This window comes from Mastigoproctus giganteus, chromosome 1 (genome assembly GCF_048544385.1).
Source record: "Mastigoproctus giganteus isolate SK-2022 chromosome 1, ASM4854438v1, whole genome shotgun sequence".
NCBI classification, from domain to species: domain Eukaryota; kingdom Metazoa; phylum Arthropoda; class Arachnida; order Uropygi; family Thelyphonidae; genus Mastigoproctus; species Mastigoproctus giganteus.
In genome coordinates, this window is record NC_143575.1 from 6,229,711 (window position 1) to 6,248,032 (window position 18,322).

An 18,322-nucleotide genomic window follows, 5' to 3' on the forward strand; every position below is an offset into this window, starting at 1 on the left:
TTCTTAGCCCATCTGCCCAAATTATCTAGATCCAGTTGCAGTAGCATACTGTCTTTACTGTCGTTAACAACCCTGCCAACCTTTGTATCATCAGCAAACTTGGACATTAAGCCTGATATATCCTCATTAATATCATTGATGAATACACAAAAGAACAATGGGCCCAGCACTGAACCCTGGGGAACTCCACTAATAACATTAGTTTATGAAGAGCAGTGTCCATTAATTATCCACTCTCTGTCATCTCCCACTTAACCATCCCTTTATCCACAGCAGTAATTGGCCTCCAATGCCACACTATTCCAATTTGTACAACAGTCTTCCATGTGCAAAAGTATCAAAAGCTATGAAAAGTATATGATATAAAAATTATTTTTTGCATCCAGTTCCTTTGTGGCCACATCATAGTATCCAATTAAATTCGTCAGACAAGACCTCCCTTTAACAAACCCATGCTGTGTCGTAATTACTGCTGCAGTCTTGTCTAGATGATTGTGCAATGCTTCTTTGACAAGTGACTCCATTATTTCCCCCAGAACACAAGTTAAACTAACAGGTTTATAGTTATTTGTGTCACCTTTTAAACTCCCTTTCTGAGTTGGGGATACATTTGCACACCTCCAGTCCACGGGGATCTCCCCTAAGTCAAATGAAGCTCTCATAATTATGGCTAAGGGTTTGCTCATTTCCTTTGCTGCCTCCTTTAATACATGTATAACTGGATAGATCCCATCCACCCCAGGTGCCTTCCTTATATTTAACTTCAACAATTTCTCCTCCACTTTGCTCTCAGTTATTACAAAATCACTTAGCTCCCTGTTAGAGTTTGATACGCTTCTGGCATTCCTATACTTGAATAACTCCTCGTGTGTGAATGTAGAGGCAAAATACTCATTCAGTTTATCAGCTACCTGAGCATGATCAACAGTAAAACCATCTACGTTAACTGGACCAATCTGATTCATCCCTTTCCTTCTAGTTTACATAAGTAAAGAACTATTTGCTGTTTTTCATTGCATCCTTTGCCAAAAATTTCTTGTAATCTGCCTTTGCCTGCTTAACTTCCTTAGTGACTTGATTACAGACTGGCTTATATCTGCCATAGGTTTCTGTGTTGCCTGATAATTTATATGCATCCCATGCATTTTTCTTCTCTGCCACAATTATCATACAATTGCAATTACTAATATTACAATTTGCAAATTACGATTCTAAAGTATTAAGTTTTAAATTGCTATTACAATAGAAAACAGGAAATCTAAGGTAATAAAAAGAGATTAAATTCATACCTTCCAACAGCCTCCTCTTGCCAATGCCACCAGAAACTTTATGTGCATACAGGCTGCCAGCAGTTAATTTATAGCAGAGGAATTAACTCCATTAACCAATCGGATAGTGTCATGTTTTTATCCTGGATTCTTGTATAGTGAAAGCCAGAGGTGACCTTTGCTCCCATACTCTGAACATCAGGGTTAGTGTGCAGGCTGGCACGGCATTAGGAAATCCCTAATTATTGTCTCTAACACCTATTGCTATTTAATGATAGGATCAAGATTAACGGATTATTTTAACGATGTTTCAAAGAATAGTTTTAAGTGGAAATAACAGAATTAATATCTAACAAGACTAAACTGACAAGACAGAGGCATCAATACTATTAATCAACTGAAGAAGGTTAAAATAATTTGTAAAATGTATTTTTCATAAAATTTATTGTAATATAATATCAACATTAATTTTTATGATCTAATTGAAATATCTGCAGGCCGGCTAAATTTCTTTTGCAGGCTGTAGTTTGGGGACTCCTGGCATAGATTATTCAAAAAACCTAAAGCCCAAAGGAGTTTAATAGGAAATTGAGTAATAACAAAATTTTAAAAAAGGCAACTGAAAGACAAGTGCCTAGTAAGCACGAAGTCTTGCCTGTGGGTGAATTTCTCAGATGAAAACATACAAGCCAGTTATTTTTTGGCATCAAGTTCAAAGCTAACTGTGAAAATTTTTTTTCTTAATTTCTTTCTGACAAAGTATTGAAGTGAGTACTAAAATCTAAATTTAGCCTCATTCTTTTAAATGTATATTTGTGATTTTAATACACTGGAAAATTTTTCTGACCTTTAGTTATAATGCTATATGCCTTAAAAAACTGAAGTGATCACTAAATGTAAAAATTTTACTAATACTTTAAAAACTATAAATATTTTAAAGCTATTTTGGTCTAGTTGATATTTGTAAAAAAACCTTTGTATTTTTTTCAACTAAAAATCTAAACTGCATAGGGAAACACTATGGTCTTATATCTCATAGCCACACATTATGAAACAGCAACCTAACTGATATTTATTAAAAAAAAAAGGGTGCAGTACTATCTTGTCCTTTTATGTTTAGCTTGCAAGTTTAAACTGCCTAGGAAAATGTTATGGCTTTGTAACTCACAGCAGAATGAACTAACCTTTTTTTTTTCCGATGAGTTAACTTGCTACTGCACCACTTGCAAATAAATGGCCAATGACACTGACAATTTTAACAATGAGACCATTATGATAACCTGCTTCATGAATTAATAGTCTTTCACCAGCCTTAAGGAGTCTGGAGCCCCAGACTCCTTAAGGCTGGTGAAACTTATTTATGTTGCTGACCTCCACTACAACAGATGGAAGTTTGTTCCAACTATCACGCACCCACTGGCTAAAGGCAAATTTCTGCACATCTATTCTACAATTGTCTTTCCTCAATTTGAATTTATGTCTCCTCAGGTGAGTAATCTGAGCAAGAGGAATCCCATTAGCATTGAGTTTGTTCAATTAATTCAAGGCCTTATACACCTCAATTGTATCACCACACAGGTGCTTACTAAATATAAGCACCTGCGTGGTAAATTAGTCTCCAGAAGCTGCAACTTTAAGAATATAAGCCTTTCTTGGTAACAGTAACCCTTTGTTCCACTCACCAATCTTAATGCCCTTCTCTGTACACGTTCCAGCATCTCTACATCTTTCCTAAAATGAGGCCTCCGGACCTGTAGCCTAACCATTGCCTTACACAAGGAGACAATAAATTTGAAAGTGTCTGCAATTCTGCCCAGACACGATAGGAGGGAACTCATGATGAGAGCCTTGTCAATCAAATCAGACTTGGAAAGATTGTGCAAGGCTCAAGGGGTAGAATTTTTTTCACCCTGGTCTGTACTTGTTAACAGGAGAGACTGCTTCTAAAGGGATGGGATACACTTAAATAGAAAGGGTGCAAGAATATTTGCTGATGCTATCGAGGCAGTGTTAGGTGGGTCAGAAAACTGCTAGCTTGGGGGGGGGATTCACAGACTAAAAGGCTAAAAGTAGCTGCAGGCAGAGGTGAAGGTGATTCTTGCACAACTTCTATTAGAATAAGTAGCAACCTGGAGTGAAGGGTGCTCGGGGTTTCAGGGACTAATTGGCAGTCATCCTGAAACAGGTGGGTATATGGGATGTGGTAGGGTAACTAAGAATAGGTGCATGTATGCTTGCATGTATACCAATGCTAGAAGTATAGTAAATAAATTTGATGAATTTGAAGTGCTGGTCAAGACATCAAAGGCGGATATTGTTGGGATAGCAGAGACGTGGTGTCACACAGATATAAGAAATGCAGAACTGGAATTTAGGGAGTACAATTTGTAGAGAAAGGATAGACAGGATAGGAAGGGAGGAGGTGTTATCTGTTAATTAAGAAAAACAAAATCAAAAGAAGTGCATAAAGTTGATATAGATGAACAGTGCACCGTTGAGTCAGTTTAGCGTGACATTGCAAAAGCAAAAATAAGAGTAGGAGTGTGTTATAGGCCTAATGACTCGAATGAGCACAATGAACAATTGTACAGAGAAATAGGGGGCTAGTAAATCAGAATATCTTATAATGGGGGATTTTAACTTCCCAGATAATGACTGGAACTTGTGGGTTGGTCACTCACACATTAGTAAGACTTTTTTTTTTTGGATTTATTAGATGATTGTTTTTGGTGGCAGCATGTTCGAGAGGCAACCAGAGAGGGTAATACTCTTGATCTGGTTATTAGCAGTGATCATTCGTGTATTAAGAATTTGCAGATAAAGGAACCACTAGGTGGCAGTGATCACAGTGTACTGATGTGGGATATACTTAAAGATATAATTACAATCAGGGGTAAAGGAAAGGGTTTTTGCTTCCGTAAAGGTGAGTACAGTGGTCTCAGACAGTTTTTAAATTCTGTACAGTGGGATCAACTGATGATGTTACCAACAGTAAATTCTAAGTGGGAAGCATTCAAGGAATTAATCGTGGAAGCTACTAAAAGTTTCAAACCTATTAAGAAATATTGTTCAAGGTTTAGGCCTAAATGGTTATCAAATGAACTAATGAGACTCGTGACAGAGAAGAAAAATGCATGTGATGCATATAAATTATCGAGCGACTCAGAAGCCTATGGCAGATATAAGCTAGTCTGTAATCAGGTCACAAAGGAGGTTAGGCAGATTACGAGAAATCTTTGGCAAAAGATGCTAAGAAAAACAGCAAGGATTTCTTTACTTATATAAACTCTAAAATGAAGGAGATGAATCTGATTGGTCCACTTGACATCAATGGTTCGACTGTTGATGATCCTACTCAGATAGCAAACAAACTGAATGAGTATTTTGCATCTACATTCATGCATGAGGAGTTATTAAGGTTTGAAAATGGCAGAAGGTTATCAAATTGTAGCAGGGTGCTTAATGATTTTGTAATAACTGAGAGCAAAGTGGAGGAGAAAGTGTTGAAGTGAAACATAAGAAAGGCACCTGGGGTGGATGGGATCTATCCAGTTATATTAAAGGAGGCGGGAAAGCAACTAAGCAAACCCTTAGCCATAATTATGAGAGCATCCTTGGACTCAGGGGAGGTCCCCACGGACTGGAGATGTGCAAATGTATCCCCAATTCACAAAGGGGGATCGAAGGGTGACACGAGTAATTACAGACCAGTTAGTTTAACGTCTGTTTTTTAACGTTAGTTTAACTTCTCTGTTCCGGGTAAAATAATGGCGTCACTGGTTAAAGTTGCATTGCAGGATCACCTAGACAAGACTGCAACAATAATTCAGACACAGCATGGGTTTGTTAAGGGAAAGTCTTGTCTTACAAATTTGATAGAATATGATGTGGTTACAAAAGAACTGGAAGCAAAAAATAATTTTGATATCATGTATTTGGATTATATGTGTAACAGTGTCAAAAGCTTTCAGGAAAGCTTTTACACTGTTGTGCATGGAAGACTATTGTACAAATTAGAGCAGAATGGTATTAAGGTAAGTTGCTACACTGGATAAAAGGATGGTTCAGTGGGAGAAGACAGAGGGTGGTAATTAATGGGTGCTGCTCTTTGGACTAATGTTATTAGTGGAGTCCCAGAGGGTTCAGTGTTGGGTCCTCTGTTGTTTTGTATATTTATCAATGATATTGATGAATGTATATCAGGCTTAGTGTTGAAGTTTGTAGATGATACAAAGGTTGGCAGGGTTTTTAATGACAGTAATGGCAGTGTGCTCTGCAACAGGATCTAGATAATTTGGGCAGATGGGCTAAGAAGTGGCAACTGAAGTTTAACCTTGACAAATGCAAAGTACTGCATATGGGTAGAAGTAACCGCAGACATAACCATCAATGGGCTGAGAAGTGGCAATTGAAGTTTAACATTGACAAATGTTAAACTTCAATTGCCAAGTACTGCATATGCCAAGTACTCAATTGCCATATACTGCATAAAGGTTGGCAGGGTTGTTAATGACAGTAATGGCAGTGTGCTCTGCAACAGGATCTAGATAATTTGGGCAGATGGGCTAAGAAGTGGCAACTGAAGTTTAACCTTGACAAATGCAAAGTACTGCATATGGGTAGAAGTAACCGCAGACATAACCATCAATGGGCTGAGAAGTGGCAATTGAAGTTTAACATTGACAAATGTTAAACTTCAATTGCCAAGTACTGCATATGGGTAGCAGTAACCGAAGAGAAATGTACCAACTGTGTGGTACTACACTCAGGGAAGTGGAACGTGAAAAAGACCTGGGGGTAACTGTGCAGTCAAATATGAAGTTTGATGAGCAGTGCAGACTTGCCGCCAGGACAGGTCATGGAGTCTTTTCAGTGATATATATGAATTTTGCTAGCAGCGACAGGGAGATGATTATCCCGTTATACAAGGTGGTCAGGCCACACCTAGAGTACTGTGTACAGGTCCGGTTGCCTCATTTTAGGAAGGATGTAGAGTTGCTAGAACGAGTACAAAGAAGGGCAACAAGATTGGTGAGGGGAACGGAGGGATGCTCTTACCAAGATAGGCTTAAATTCTATTTAATATGTATACAAATTGCAGTGAATGGAGCCTAGGCACATGCGAGGTGATCTGATTGAGGTGTATAAGGCCCTGAATGGGTTGAGCAAGCTCAATGCTGATAGGATTGTTCCTCTTGCTCAGATTAAGAACCTGAGGGCGTAGATTCAAACTGAGGAAAGACAGTTGTAGAATAGATGTGCAGAAATTTGCCTTTAGCTAGCGTATAGTTGATTGCTGGAACAGACTTCCACTTCCATCTGTTGTTGTGGGAAGTTGATAGCTTAAATAAATTTAAGGCTGAGCTGGACAGGCATTTGGAGTGAATAGATGAGTAAAATGGGAGGGTTTTTTTTTTTTTTTCCTGTTGCTGCATAAGCTTGTTTTCTTGCATTGTATGCTAATGGTATTATTGTTAATCGTTACTGTAATATCCTAAAATATTTGAATTTGTAGCCCTTTCTGTTCTCCCCACAGCATTATCTGATGATGGTTATCAGTAAGATACTCGGAACATCACCTTATTAAACTATATTAATTAATAATGTTTTATATTATAATGTAATTTATTAGGCAAAACAGCCTAATAGACAATATTAATTTCATGTGATATAAGAATGATATGAATATAATAATAACCTTTATATTAAAATATTTCATTAATATTTTAAGACATGTCAGTGCTTACTTACTTCAATTCACGAGTATTTTTTTTTATTCCAGTGCTCCCGTAAAAATCAAATCGAAGTTGCTGTTGAAAAAAATAAAAGTTGATGCTGAGTGTTGCATTTTTAATGAGCGGTGGCCAGTTAATTACTTTTTTTTTGCACTACAGAATGATGCTTTCACGCGTCTTGTTTGCAATGAAGCCTTGTTGCCGTTCAATGAATATAATGTGAAACATCACTATACCACAAAACATGCCTCAAATTACAATAAATTTCAAGGGCTTTGCGGCAGAAAACGCTCCAAGAACTAACCCAAACTTTTCAAAGTCAACAACAGAAGATTAGAACTTTTACTCATAAAAATTTATCTGCATTTAGAGCTAGTTTTAGAGTCTCCTAAATTATTTCTGAAGACGGAAGGGTCTTTATGGATGGAGAATTTATAAAATGAATTTGTTTGGCAATTGCAGAAGAAGTATACCCTGAGAAAGTAAAGAATTTGGTGTCTGAAAGTTTAACTTCAACTGTAACGAGAAGAATTTAAGAGCCGATGTTCAAAATCAACTCGTAGAAAACATTCATGAATTCACATATTTTTCAATAGCAATTGATGAGAGTGAAGATACAAGCCATACAGTTCAATTACTAATTTATATCCGAGGTGTAAATCAAAATTTTTCAGTAACTGAAGAGCAAGTTGCATTAAAAAGCTTTCAAGATACAACAACAGGGGAAAACATTGTTGAGTGTGTCAGAAGCAGTTAACAACCTCAAATTTATTTGGGATTTGCTATCAGCAGTTACGATGAACGGCACTAAAAATATGGTCAGTACTAAAATTCGGTTCGTGAGTCAGCTTCATAAATATCTTGAGAGTAAAAATATTAAAAGCCAATGCAATTTCATTGTATAATTCACCAGCAGTCTTTGTGTGGAAAAGTTTTGGGTTTAGATTCACTCATATCAACTGTTAATATCAAAAAGACTGGTCTGAATTGTCAGCAATTCAAACATTTTTTGAAACTATTGAGGCTGAATACAGTGATTTGTTGTACTACACTGAAGTATGATGGTTGAGTCGCAGTAATGTGTTGAAGCAATTTTTTGAACTTAGGATTGAAATAAATCTATTTATGAACAAAAAATTTAAACCTGTTCCAGAACTGTCAGATCTCAAATGGTTGTGGAACCTTGCCTTTTTAGCAGATATATGTGAACACCTGAATTTTCTTAATATGAAACTAAAAGGATGAGAGAAACTTGTCAATGAACAGTGTTATAATGTCGAAGCATTTGAAACAAAACTGGAGTTATTTAAAAGTCAACTACTTCGGAATAATTTTTCACATTAGCCATGTTGCAATATTTATCTAAAAATATGCCTAGTTGTAATTTTTCCACTGAAAATTTTGTTCAAAATATTAGTTTGTTACAGGAAAATTGTACGCCTAGATTTTCCGTTTTTAAAAATAATTCAAAGGCGTTTGAACTTTTTCAGAATCCGTTTGACATAACCATCAACAATGTTGATGAGAATTTACAATTAGAGTTGGTAGATCTTCATCTAATGATGCACTGAATACAATATTTAAAAATGAAAATCTTGTTCAATTTTATTCAACATTATCTGAGTCAGATTATCAAAAAAATTAAAACTTTTGCAAGAAAGGTTACATCAGTTTTGGGAAGTACATGTATATATGAGCAGACCTTTTCAAAATTGAAATATGTGAAATCAAAAATACGATCACATCTAACTGTCCTGTATTTACATGACTTGGCTTTTTAAGAATTAGAACTAGTACTGTAAAACCCAATATTATGAAACTTAGTACTCTACAACCACATTCATTGCATTAATTATAATTTTGTATTATTAACTGTATTTTTGTGATCTGTGGGAAATAATGGAGTTATTGTACAATACAATAAGTTATTACAATGGAGTTATTAGTACAATACAATAAGTTATTACAATGGAGTTATTAGTACAATCAATATATATGTTATCAATACAATGGAGTTATTAGTACAATAAATAAGTAATAATTAAAATTTGATATAAATAAACTGGTATATTTTATATTACATATTCATTGATTTATTTTTGAATATGTAGGCCACATGAATTTTAACAAATTCATATGCAGCCCCTGATCTATGCAATTAGAACTGTGATTTAGCAACTGCAACAATATTAGCAGTGCAAAATTCTTCATAATAAGCCTCCCAAAAATTGACCTATGCTATTAATACATATGATAGCCAGACTTTTCAAAGAATTGAGCATACCAAGTATTAGGTTAATAAGTTTACCATATCATGTTAAATATGCTTTTGTAGTAATGTCCAGTTTGATGATTTTTAATCAAAGTTAAAAAAACTTTGTAATCTTTTTATAATAACTTTTTAATCAATGAAATGGAAATATTTTTAGAATGGTAAATGCTCTATATTGTATTATCCCACTTGATAATCATATAATGAAAATAATAATAAATTGACTTGTGATGTAGTGCACTCGTGTTCAGTGGACTCCGCCGCTGAGGGAGAGCTTTGGTTATCCACTTTGTCTTGCACAAATGTTCATTGTATCCTTAGTGTTAAAGTAAGTGCAAAGCCATTTTTATTTAACCACTGAAAATTTGAGTTATATACAAATATATTCTCTATTAATACAATAAATAAGTAATGAAAATTTGATATTAAAAAACTAGTATATTTTATATTACATATCCATTGATTTATTTTTGAATCTGTAGGCCACATATGAATTCATTAAAATTCATATGTGGCCTGCTTCTCTAAAAGTTTGGTGATCCTTGATCTATGCAATTAGAACTGTGATTTAACTGCAACAATATTAGTAGAGCAAAATTCTTCATAATAAGTCTCCCAAAAATTAACCTATACTATTAATACCTATGATAGCCAGGAAGGAGTCAATGTGAATGGAGAGTACTTAAACCATTTATGATTTGCAGATGACATTGTGATTATAAGCCATGTTCCCAAAGAATTAGAGGAAAATCTTAATCAGTTAATCAGTTATGCAGAGTTAGTAAGGATTTCGGAACTAAAGATGAATATGGCTAAAACAAAAGTAGTGATGAACAAGTATGCCACAGAAAGGGATATAATCATTGAAGGAACAGTAATTGAAAAAGTGGATTCGTATACCTATCTGGGACAAGTCATTAGCTATGATAATGATAAATGGCTGGAAGTCAAGAGAAGAATAAATTTTGGATGGATAGCATTAAGGAAATATAGTCACATACTGAAGAGCGATATCCCAATGTCTGAAACATAAAATGATGAGCCATTGTATACTCCCCACCATGGGGTGTATACAATGGCTCATCATGGAAGAGAAGCTGAGAACTACACAGCGAAGAATGGAATGAATTATATTAGGAATCAGACTGTTAGATAAGAAGAGGAACACGTGGATTAGGCAGCAAACTCAAGTAAAGGACATGCTTATCAAAACTAAAGAACTAAAATGGTCTTGGGTAGGACACATAGCTTGAAGACATGATGACAAATGGACTAAGAAAATAACAGAATGGTACCCAAGAGGAGCTAGAGGAAAACCTGGAAGAGAACGACGGAGATGGACAGATGAAATTCATAAGTTTGTGGGTAGTAATTCGATAGTCATTGCACAAAACAGAAGGAAATGGAAAGTTGCTGGAGGGGCCTTCATCCTGCAGTGGATTTAAAATGGATGATGATGATGATCTGTATGATAATTTCTTGGCCAAATTATCATGTAAGTTACTTGTGTTAACAGCTTTGTATATAATACAATAAATTGCAGACCATAATTTAATGCAAGGGATTCTTGATTAGTTTTGTATTAGGATTAGATTCCAGTTATCAATCAATCAGATTGATAATGGGAAGTGTGCAGATCATATATGTGATTGATTATCAAGTCCCAATTTTCCTCATGCATCTTTTTTAATTCCAAAGAAATGGTGTTTAGAACATGTGCAGTGCTCGGAAACTTCATGGCTGAACAACCATATCACTAAACCAAAACAAACCAGTTTACCCGCACAGAAAATCAAGGAGAAAATGCAGTGATAAAACCATTTAGTTTCATTTTACAAGCATTATAATTGTTTTATTTGAATGTTTTTTATAAGTACATGCATAGATCTTTATTTTTCGTGTGTGTGCTCTTGGGAATACATTGTATAATCTAAAATGTTTTGTGGTCACTTCAAGTACGTTTCAACTGGCGCCTCCGCAGCCAGGTGGGCAGGAGCAGCAGTGTGTAGCACACACTTCTTGATTAGACCGGGTTCGAGCCCGTGACCACCAAATACGGAGGATGCGGGGGAAAGTTCGGGGAATGACCACTGCATATCCCCAGAGCAATATGGCCTTAGTTGCTAATGCTCCTAAAAACCAAATAACAACAACAACATTTCAACTGTGCTGTATTTCAAATTTGAATCTGTTGAAATTTGTTAAATCCCTCTCCATGCTCTCTACTTAAAGGTAAAGAACTTGGAGAGGGATTTTATATTAAAGTAGCAGGGACCCTAGGATTAGATAAATTTCTGCTTGTAAAGAAAAACTACTCTTCTTGAATTCTGTTCTTTGTAGCTGTTTGTTTGCTCTGAAGTATTATTAGGATTCTGGGAAATCCCTTAGCGCTGTATGCTATTCTTGGTAGTTTAGCTGTGTAGCCTAAATCAGTGCAGATGGAGATATCTTTGAATGGGGAAAACATAGAACTCCCTCCTACATAGGAAATGTCTGAATGTTTTTGCTGCAGGTGCTATATGCTACTGGAGAATTTGTTTGCACTTTGAGCCTTTAGGCACTTTCCAAAACTGTTGTATTAGAATTATGGTAACAAAAGCATGCTGGATTGCAAGTAAAGGAACAGATATGAATATAAAAATTTACTTAGGCAATTGATCATCCAGAGGCACTTCATCAAGATAGAGCAAGGCATTTAAAAAAAATAAATCTTCAAGAGTTTACTGTCTAGATTGAGAATTAGATTTCTTGTGCTCTAGGTACAGTTTAGGTTATGGAGAATATATCTTTAATAGGTTTTACTGCATAACAAGTTCTTATATTTTTTGGCAATTTTTTTTTTGGAATCATCACTTCTGTTTGTCATCCCAAGTGGTGGGAGGGGGGTAGAATCATCTTTTGTAGATTCTCAATCCTGTTTGAATGTTTTGTATAGTATTCAGAAAGAGCAGCATCACCACATACAGCTTTCATGCATTTCTATTAGTAGAGTAGTGGCAAATGATGCAAGAAAGCAAGCTTATAAAGTATCAACCAAAAAAAATAACCTGCACACTTCACCCATCCATACGCTCTAAGAACTTGTCTAGTTTTAACATGAATTTATTCAAACAACAGATGGAAGTTTGTTTCAACAATCAATCACCTGCTGATTGAGGCAAACTTCCACACATCTATTCTGCAACCATCCTTCCTCAAATAAGTACAGAGAAGGGCAGTAAGATTGGTGAGAGGAACAAAGGTGTGTACTTACAAAGAAATGCTTAAGTTCTGCAAGTTACAGCATATGGAGACTAGGCACCTGCAAGGTGATCTGATTGAGGTGTATAAGGACTTGAATGACTTGAACAGGCTCAATGCTGACGGTATACTTGCACAAATTAAGAACCTGAGGGGACATAGATTCAAATTGAGGAAAGACAGTTGTAGATTAGATGTGCCTTTAGCCAGCGGGTAGTTGATTGCTGGAACAGACTTCCCATCTGTTGTTGTGGAAGTTAATAGCTTAAATTCCTATTTAGGTTAGCTTAAATAGGAATTATTAAATTCCTATTTAAGCTATCAACCTAGCTTAAACTTTTCTATTTTTCACCCATCCAATCACTCCAAATATTTGGAGTGACTGGATGGGTGATATTGGAAGGGTTTTTTTTTTTTTTTTTTGGCTGATGCTGTATAAGCTTGCTTTCTTGCATCATATGCTTCAACTAATGCTAAACTATAAAATCTAAACAAAAATAGCTATTACAATTTAAACATCAAATTCAAAATTTTCAGCTTATATATGACAAAAAAAGTTCAGATGACAAATAGCTGAAACTTAAAAATTAAGTGAGATAGACCCCCCCCCCCCATTACATTTTAATTGAAACACTGTCCAGTCAAAACACCATGACCACCCCCCGTGTTTTTTTAGAAATCAGCTCTTTCTCTCTACCTGTAAATCCTCTTCCATATGAGCCTCTGGGTAGGTGTCCAGCAAGGTCTCCATGCATATGGCCACCCATTACAAATGACTTGATCAGATGAAATATTCAGATGCAAACCTTATTTGCATCTGAATAGTGTCATTACGCAATTGATGACCGGAAAAAAGTTGCCTTTTCCATTGAGTCATGTTTCCTGCTATGCTATGGAATCGTAAATGGAGGGCGCAGTGATACACTGTGGATAGTAATCGCTCCTACATCCTGGTCCAACTGGAACAGGCAGGTAATGTCAGAGTTTTGGTTTTGCTGGGAATATCTTGGAGCCCTCATACCTCTAGCCCATGCCCCGAATGCTATAAACTACCTATCCATTGTGTCTGCTAATCAGGACACCCCTTCATGGTGATTATCTTCCTAATGACACAGGTACATTCCAGCAGGGTAATGTACCCTGCCATATTGCCAATATTAGCATTAGTAGAGGCATATGATGCAAGAAAGCAAGCTTATTCAGCATCAGCCAAAAAAAAAAAAAAAAAAAAAAGCACAACCACTACTCCCATTTCACCCCTCCGTTCGTTCAAAATACCTGTCTAGCTGAGCCTTAAATTTGTTTAGGCTATCAACTTCAACGACAAGTGATGGAAGTCTATTCCACAAACCAACTGCCCGCTGGCTAAAGGCAAATTTCCGCACATCTATCCGACATCCGTCCTTCCTCAGTTTGAATTTATGCCCTCTCAGGTGATTATTCTGAGCAAGAGGAAGAATCCCATCGGCATTGAGCATGCTCAAGCCATTCAAAGCCTTATACACCTCTAGCAGATCACCTCGCCGATGCCTAGTCTCCAGACTCTGTAATTTGCAAAACTTAAGCCTTTCTTTGTAAGAGCAACCCTTTGTTCCATTCACTAATCATGTTGCCCTTCTCTGTACTCGTTCCAACAGCTCTACATCCTTCTTGAAATGAGGCCTCCAGACCTGTATACAGTACTCAAGGTGTGGCCTGACCAATGCCTTATACAAGGGAATAAGCCGACCGGGCTAGCCGAGTGGGTAAAGTACCTGCCCGGCAACCCAAAGGTCGCGGGTTCGATTCCCGCCTCGGGCTTGGATCAAAGTACTGCAAAAACCTTGTGAGGGTGCAATATGGCCACAGAAGCCGATGCGCCAACAACTACCAAATCAAAAAAAAAAAAAAAAAAAAAAAAAAAAACAAGGGAATAATCACATCCCTATCCCTGCTAGAAAAATTCCTGTATATCATTGACAAGACACCATGAGCTACTCTTGCAGCTCGTCTGCACTGCTCAGAGACTTCATATCTGCCTGCACAATGACCCCCAGGTCCTTTTCATTCTCTACCACTGTCAGCGTAGTACCACAGAGTCGATACGTTGATCTGAGGTTACTGTTTCCCATATGTAGTACTTTACATTTGTCATATTGTTCAAGAGTGTTCACTGAACAAGAAAGTGGCTTCCAGGTGCTACCTTTGCCACCAAATTTGTCAGATACAAATCCCACAGAACTGCTGCTCACTTGTTAGCATTAGTAGAGGCATATGATGCAAGAAAGCAAGCTTATATAGCATCAGCCAAAAAATAGAAAAAACAAAGACCTTCCCATTTAACCCATCCATTCACTCCAAATGTTTGTCTAGTTCTACCTTGAACTTATTTAAGTTGTTGGCCTCCATTACAATAGATGGAAGTTTGCTCCAACAATCAGCCACCCGCTGGCTAAAGGCAAATTTCCGCACATTTATTCTACAACCGTCTTTCCTCAATTTGGATTTATGTCCCCTCAGGTGAGTAATCTGAGCAAGAGGAAGAATCCCATCAGCATTGAGCTTGCTCAAACCATTCAAGGCCTTATATACCTCAATCAGATCACCTTGTAGGTGCCTAGTTTCCAGATGCTGCAAGTTGCACTGAAGCTTCTCTTGGTAAGAGTATCCCTTTGTTACCTCATCAATCTCGTTCCCCTTCTCTCTACACATAAACGTTCTTTGGTTTTTTAGGAGCATTAGCAACTAAGGCCATATTGCTCCGGGAAATGCGGTGGTCATTCCCTGACCTTTCCGCATCCTCCGTATTTGGTGGTCACGGGCTCGAACCCCGGTCTAATCAAGAAGCGTGTGCTACGCACTGCTGCTCCTTCCCACCTGGCTACGGAGGCGCCCTCTCTGTACACATTCCAGCAGCTCTGCATCCTATCTAAAATGAGACCTGCAGACCTGTATGCAATACCCAAGGAGGACATACACACTATTAGGTAGGTGGTCATAATATTTTGGTGTGTGTGTGTGTGTTTAGGTGGAGATACTGGCAAAATTTGTTAAAAGTTCATGATGCAGAAAATGAAATATTATAGTAGAATACTCTCCCTCTGCTTAATTATTTGTATGCAGAGAGAGTCCTATTTTTATTATTTCATTATAGGTTTTTCGGATTTTGAATTATGTTGCATGCCATATGCAGAAAATTGTTTGTTTATTTTTAGGAACCATAGAAATAGTACTGCATATACAGTTCTTATTGGTCTCTGCTCAAGTGCTTTCATGTTATGCTGGCAGGTAAGTGTGCCTTTCATTTTGTATTTTTTGTACTTCCACTGCTACTTACATATTTATTCATTGATATGAATCCTGAAATTTTTTTCGTCTTAAGTGTGTAGTTTCCATAATGAAGAAATTTTTTTGAAGTAGCCACTGCCAGTGTAACGGGGAAAAATATGAACTATTGGAATATGATTTTAACAGTAACATGAATATAATTAATGATTCTGTGGTTGGGAATAACAGTAATAATTAGAATTGTCAGAGTAATTTGTAATTAGAAATTATATCAAAAGCATAAATAATTGCAATACAGTGAAATTAAAATGTCGGCAATAATTAACAGACATGGACAATTTATGGGCTGTGTTATTTACAATAACGAGAGGTAGACAGATGCCTAATGTACTAATGCTAGGAGTGTAATAAATAATTTGATGAATTTTGGTGCATTGCACATTTGCACATCATTCATTTTCATTACTGATAAAGCCAGTAACAGTGATTATGATGTGTATGGAATAGAGCATTGAACAAAGACAATCAGAAATGTGAACTGAAATGAAACTTAGTTGGAGTAGATCAAAAGCTGATCCTGTGGTGGGGAGGGAGAGATCTGAACTTAAACTGAAAACTGGATTTATTTCATTCCTGTTTTTCAGTTCATTTTAATTTGTGGGATCCTAGGTGAATCATATAATACTTTATATGATTCACCTAGGATCAACAGTATTAACAGTATTTGTTATTCTTGCAGTGGAAGTGGAAATTATGGAAAGAAAGTTGAACTAGCCAAACTTATATCATATTTCTTCTGTTATTTTGTGTAGATTAGCAACTTATGTCAGTATGAAGTTCATTGGATGAATATGGATATCCTGTTAATTTGATAAAATTATGATTACAGACACTCCCCGACTTACGTAAGAGTTGCATTTTGCGGAACTCTATTTAAGTTGATTTTTACGTAAGTCGGAATTTCCCTAAATGCTTATGCAGCACTCGCAGTTTTGTGCACTGAATTTGATTGAAGCAAAAAAGAAATTTTTGATGAACATGTAAATAGAATTATTTATTCAATTTTTTTTTATCTCATGCGTAGGTAAAATTAAAAAACTATGCAATTACAAAAATTTCAATTATAAAATTACAAAAAAAAGGGAGGGGAAATGCATAACATCATTTGTTTGGGAGTTTGAGCACGAGAGTTTCCTGTGCGGACGTGCCTTTCTGCCGCTACTGGAACAGAGAAGTTTTTTCTGATTTATATTCTGCTTTATTAGTTTAAATTGACATATTAACTTATTTCTAGAGTAGCTTTATATTCCTATTTACGGTACTTAAAGTTAAAGTAACTTAGATAGAGATTTGTAGGTATTACTTAGTATCGGAAAGGGTATCAAATACACGAGTTTACCGTTCATAGACAGCCGCCATAGTTACGTGAAAATTAATCAGTAAATCTATTAATCTTGTCGAACTTCATTGGCAATTAAATTGTTCTTTTAACTATATATATATAACGACTTAGAGTACAAACGTAACAAATAATTAATACATACTTGATACTCGTTCGTGAATTCCCGCCATTTTTACACGATAGCATAAGCTTAGTGTAGTATAGTGCATAATATAATATTGTCAATTATTCAGTAAATCTATTAATCTTGATAAACTTTATTGTCAATTAAATTGTATTTTTAACTCTATAAATATATATAACGACTTAATCGTAACAAATAATTAATACATAACTATAGTGGTACACGTGATACGGAAGTTGTATAAAGGGAACACTAGATACCGAAAAAAAAAAAAAAAAAAAAAAACAATATATATATCCATATATATATATATATATATATATATAATATAACTTAAGGATTTAATTTTTGTTTTAAATTTTATTGAATTACATTGGAATCATGACTCTAACCAGAGCAGCAAAGCAAAAGGCTCAAGCTAATGGGAGTGCTGTGGTTCAGGGGAGAACTGAGGGGGCCAGTTGCCCTCTGAATCACAGTCTATTAAAATGCACTGTTTGCTTGATGTTTGCGGAGCAGTTGGGTACGGGACATGATACTGCCAAGGGGGATGTCTTTGTGTGTGCACGATGTAAGGAGTGCAAGGAAATCAGGCGACAACTCAGCGTTGTTATGGGCCTTTATGAGAGCTTGAAGGACAGGGTGGATGCCCTCGAAGGAAATAAATTGAGGGGCCCATCAAGCTCTCAGCTGCCCACATCAACGCCAGAGCTTGCACTTGGTCATCAGGCAACACAGAAGCAGCCCCCTAGGCAGAATGCGCTGGTCCCACAGGAACTAGTAGTTATTGGTGACTCTATTGTCAGGGAAACGGGGAACATGCTTTGTAAAAAGGATAGGTGGAATAGGACCAGGGTATGTCTGCCAGGGGCAAAGGTTGATGACATTGTAGAGCGGATATCATCTTTTAAGGGCACAAAAGGTGATATAGTTGTACACGTTGGCACGAATGATATTAAGAGTAGGAGACTGGCGGAATTACTTAGCAAGTACAGGTCACTGCTGAAAAAAAGC

At 36.4% G+C, this 18,322-nt stretch overlaps 1 protein-coding gene across 1 annotated transcript in view; it reads left to right on the forward strand.

The window, feature by feature from the left end:
* LOC150090513 (protein C-mannosyl-transferase DPY19L1) overlaps positions 1-18,322 on the forward strand; it is a 272,499-nt gene that overhangs the window by 110,200 nt on the left and 143,977 nt on the right. The window contains exons 8-9 of the mRNA XM_090378261.1: positions 9,512-9,603; positions 15,710-15,782. Of these exons, the coding sequence (XP_090234387.1) occupies positions 9,512-9,603; positions 15,710-15,782 (165 nt within the window). The remainder of the gene's footprint in view (positions 1-9,511; positions 9,604-15,709; positions 15,783-18,322) is intronic.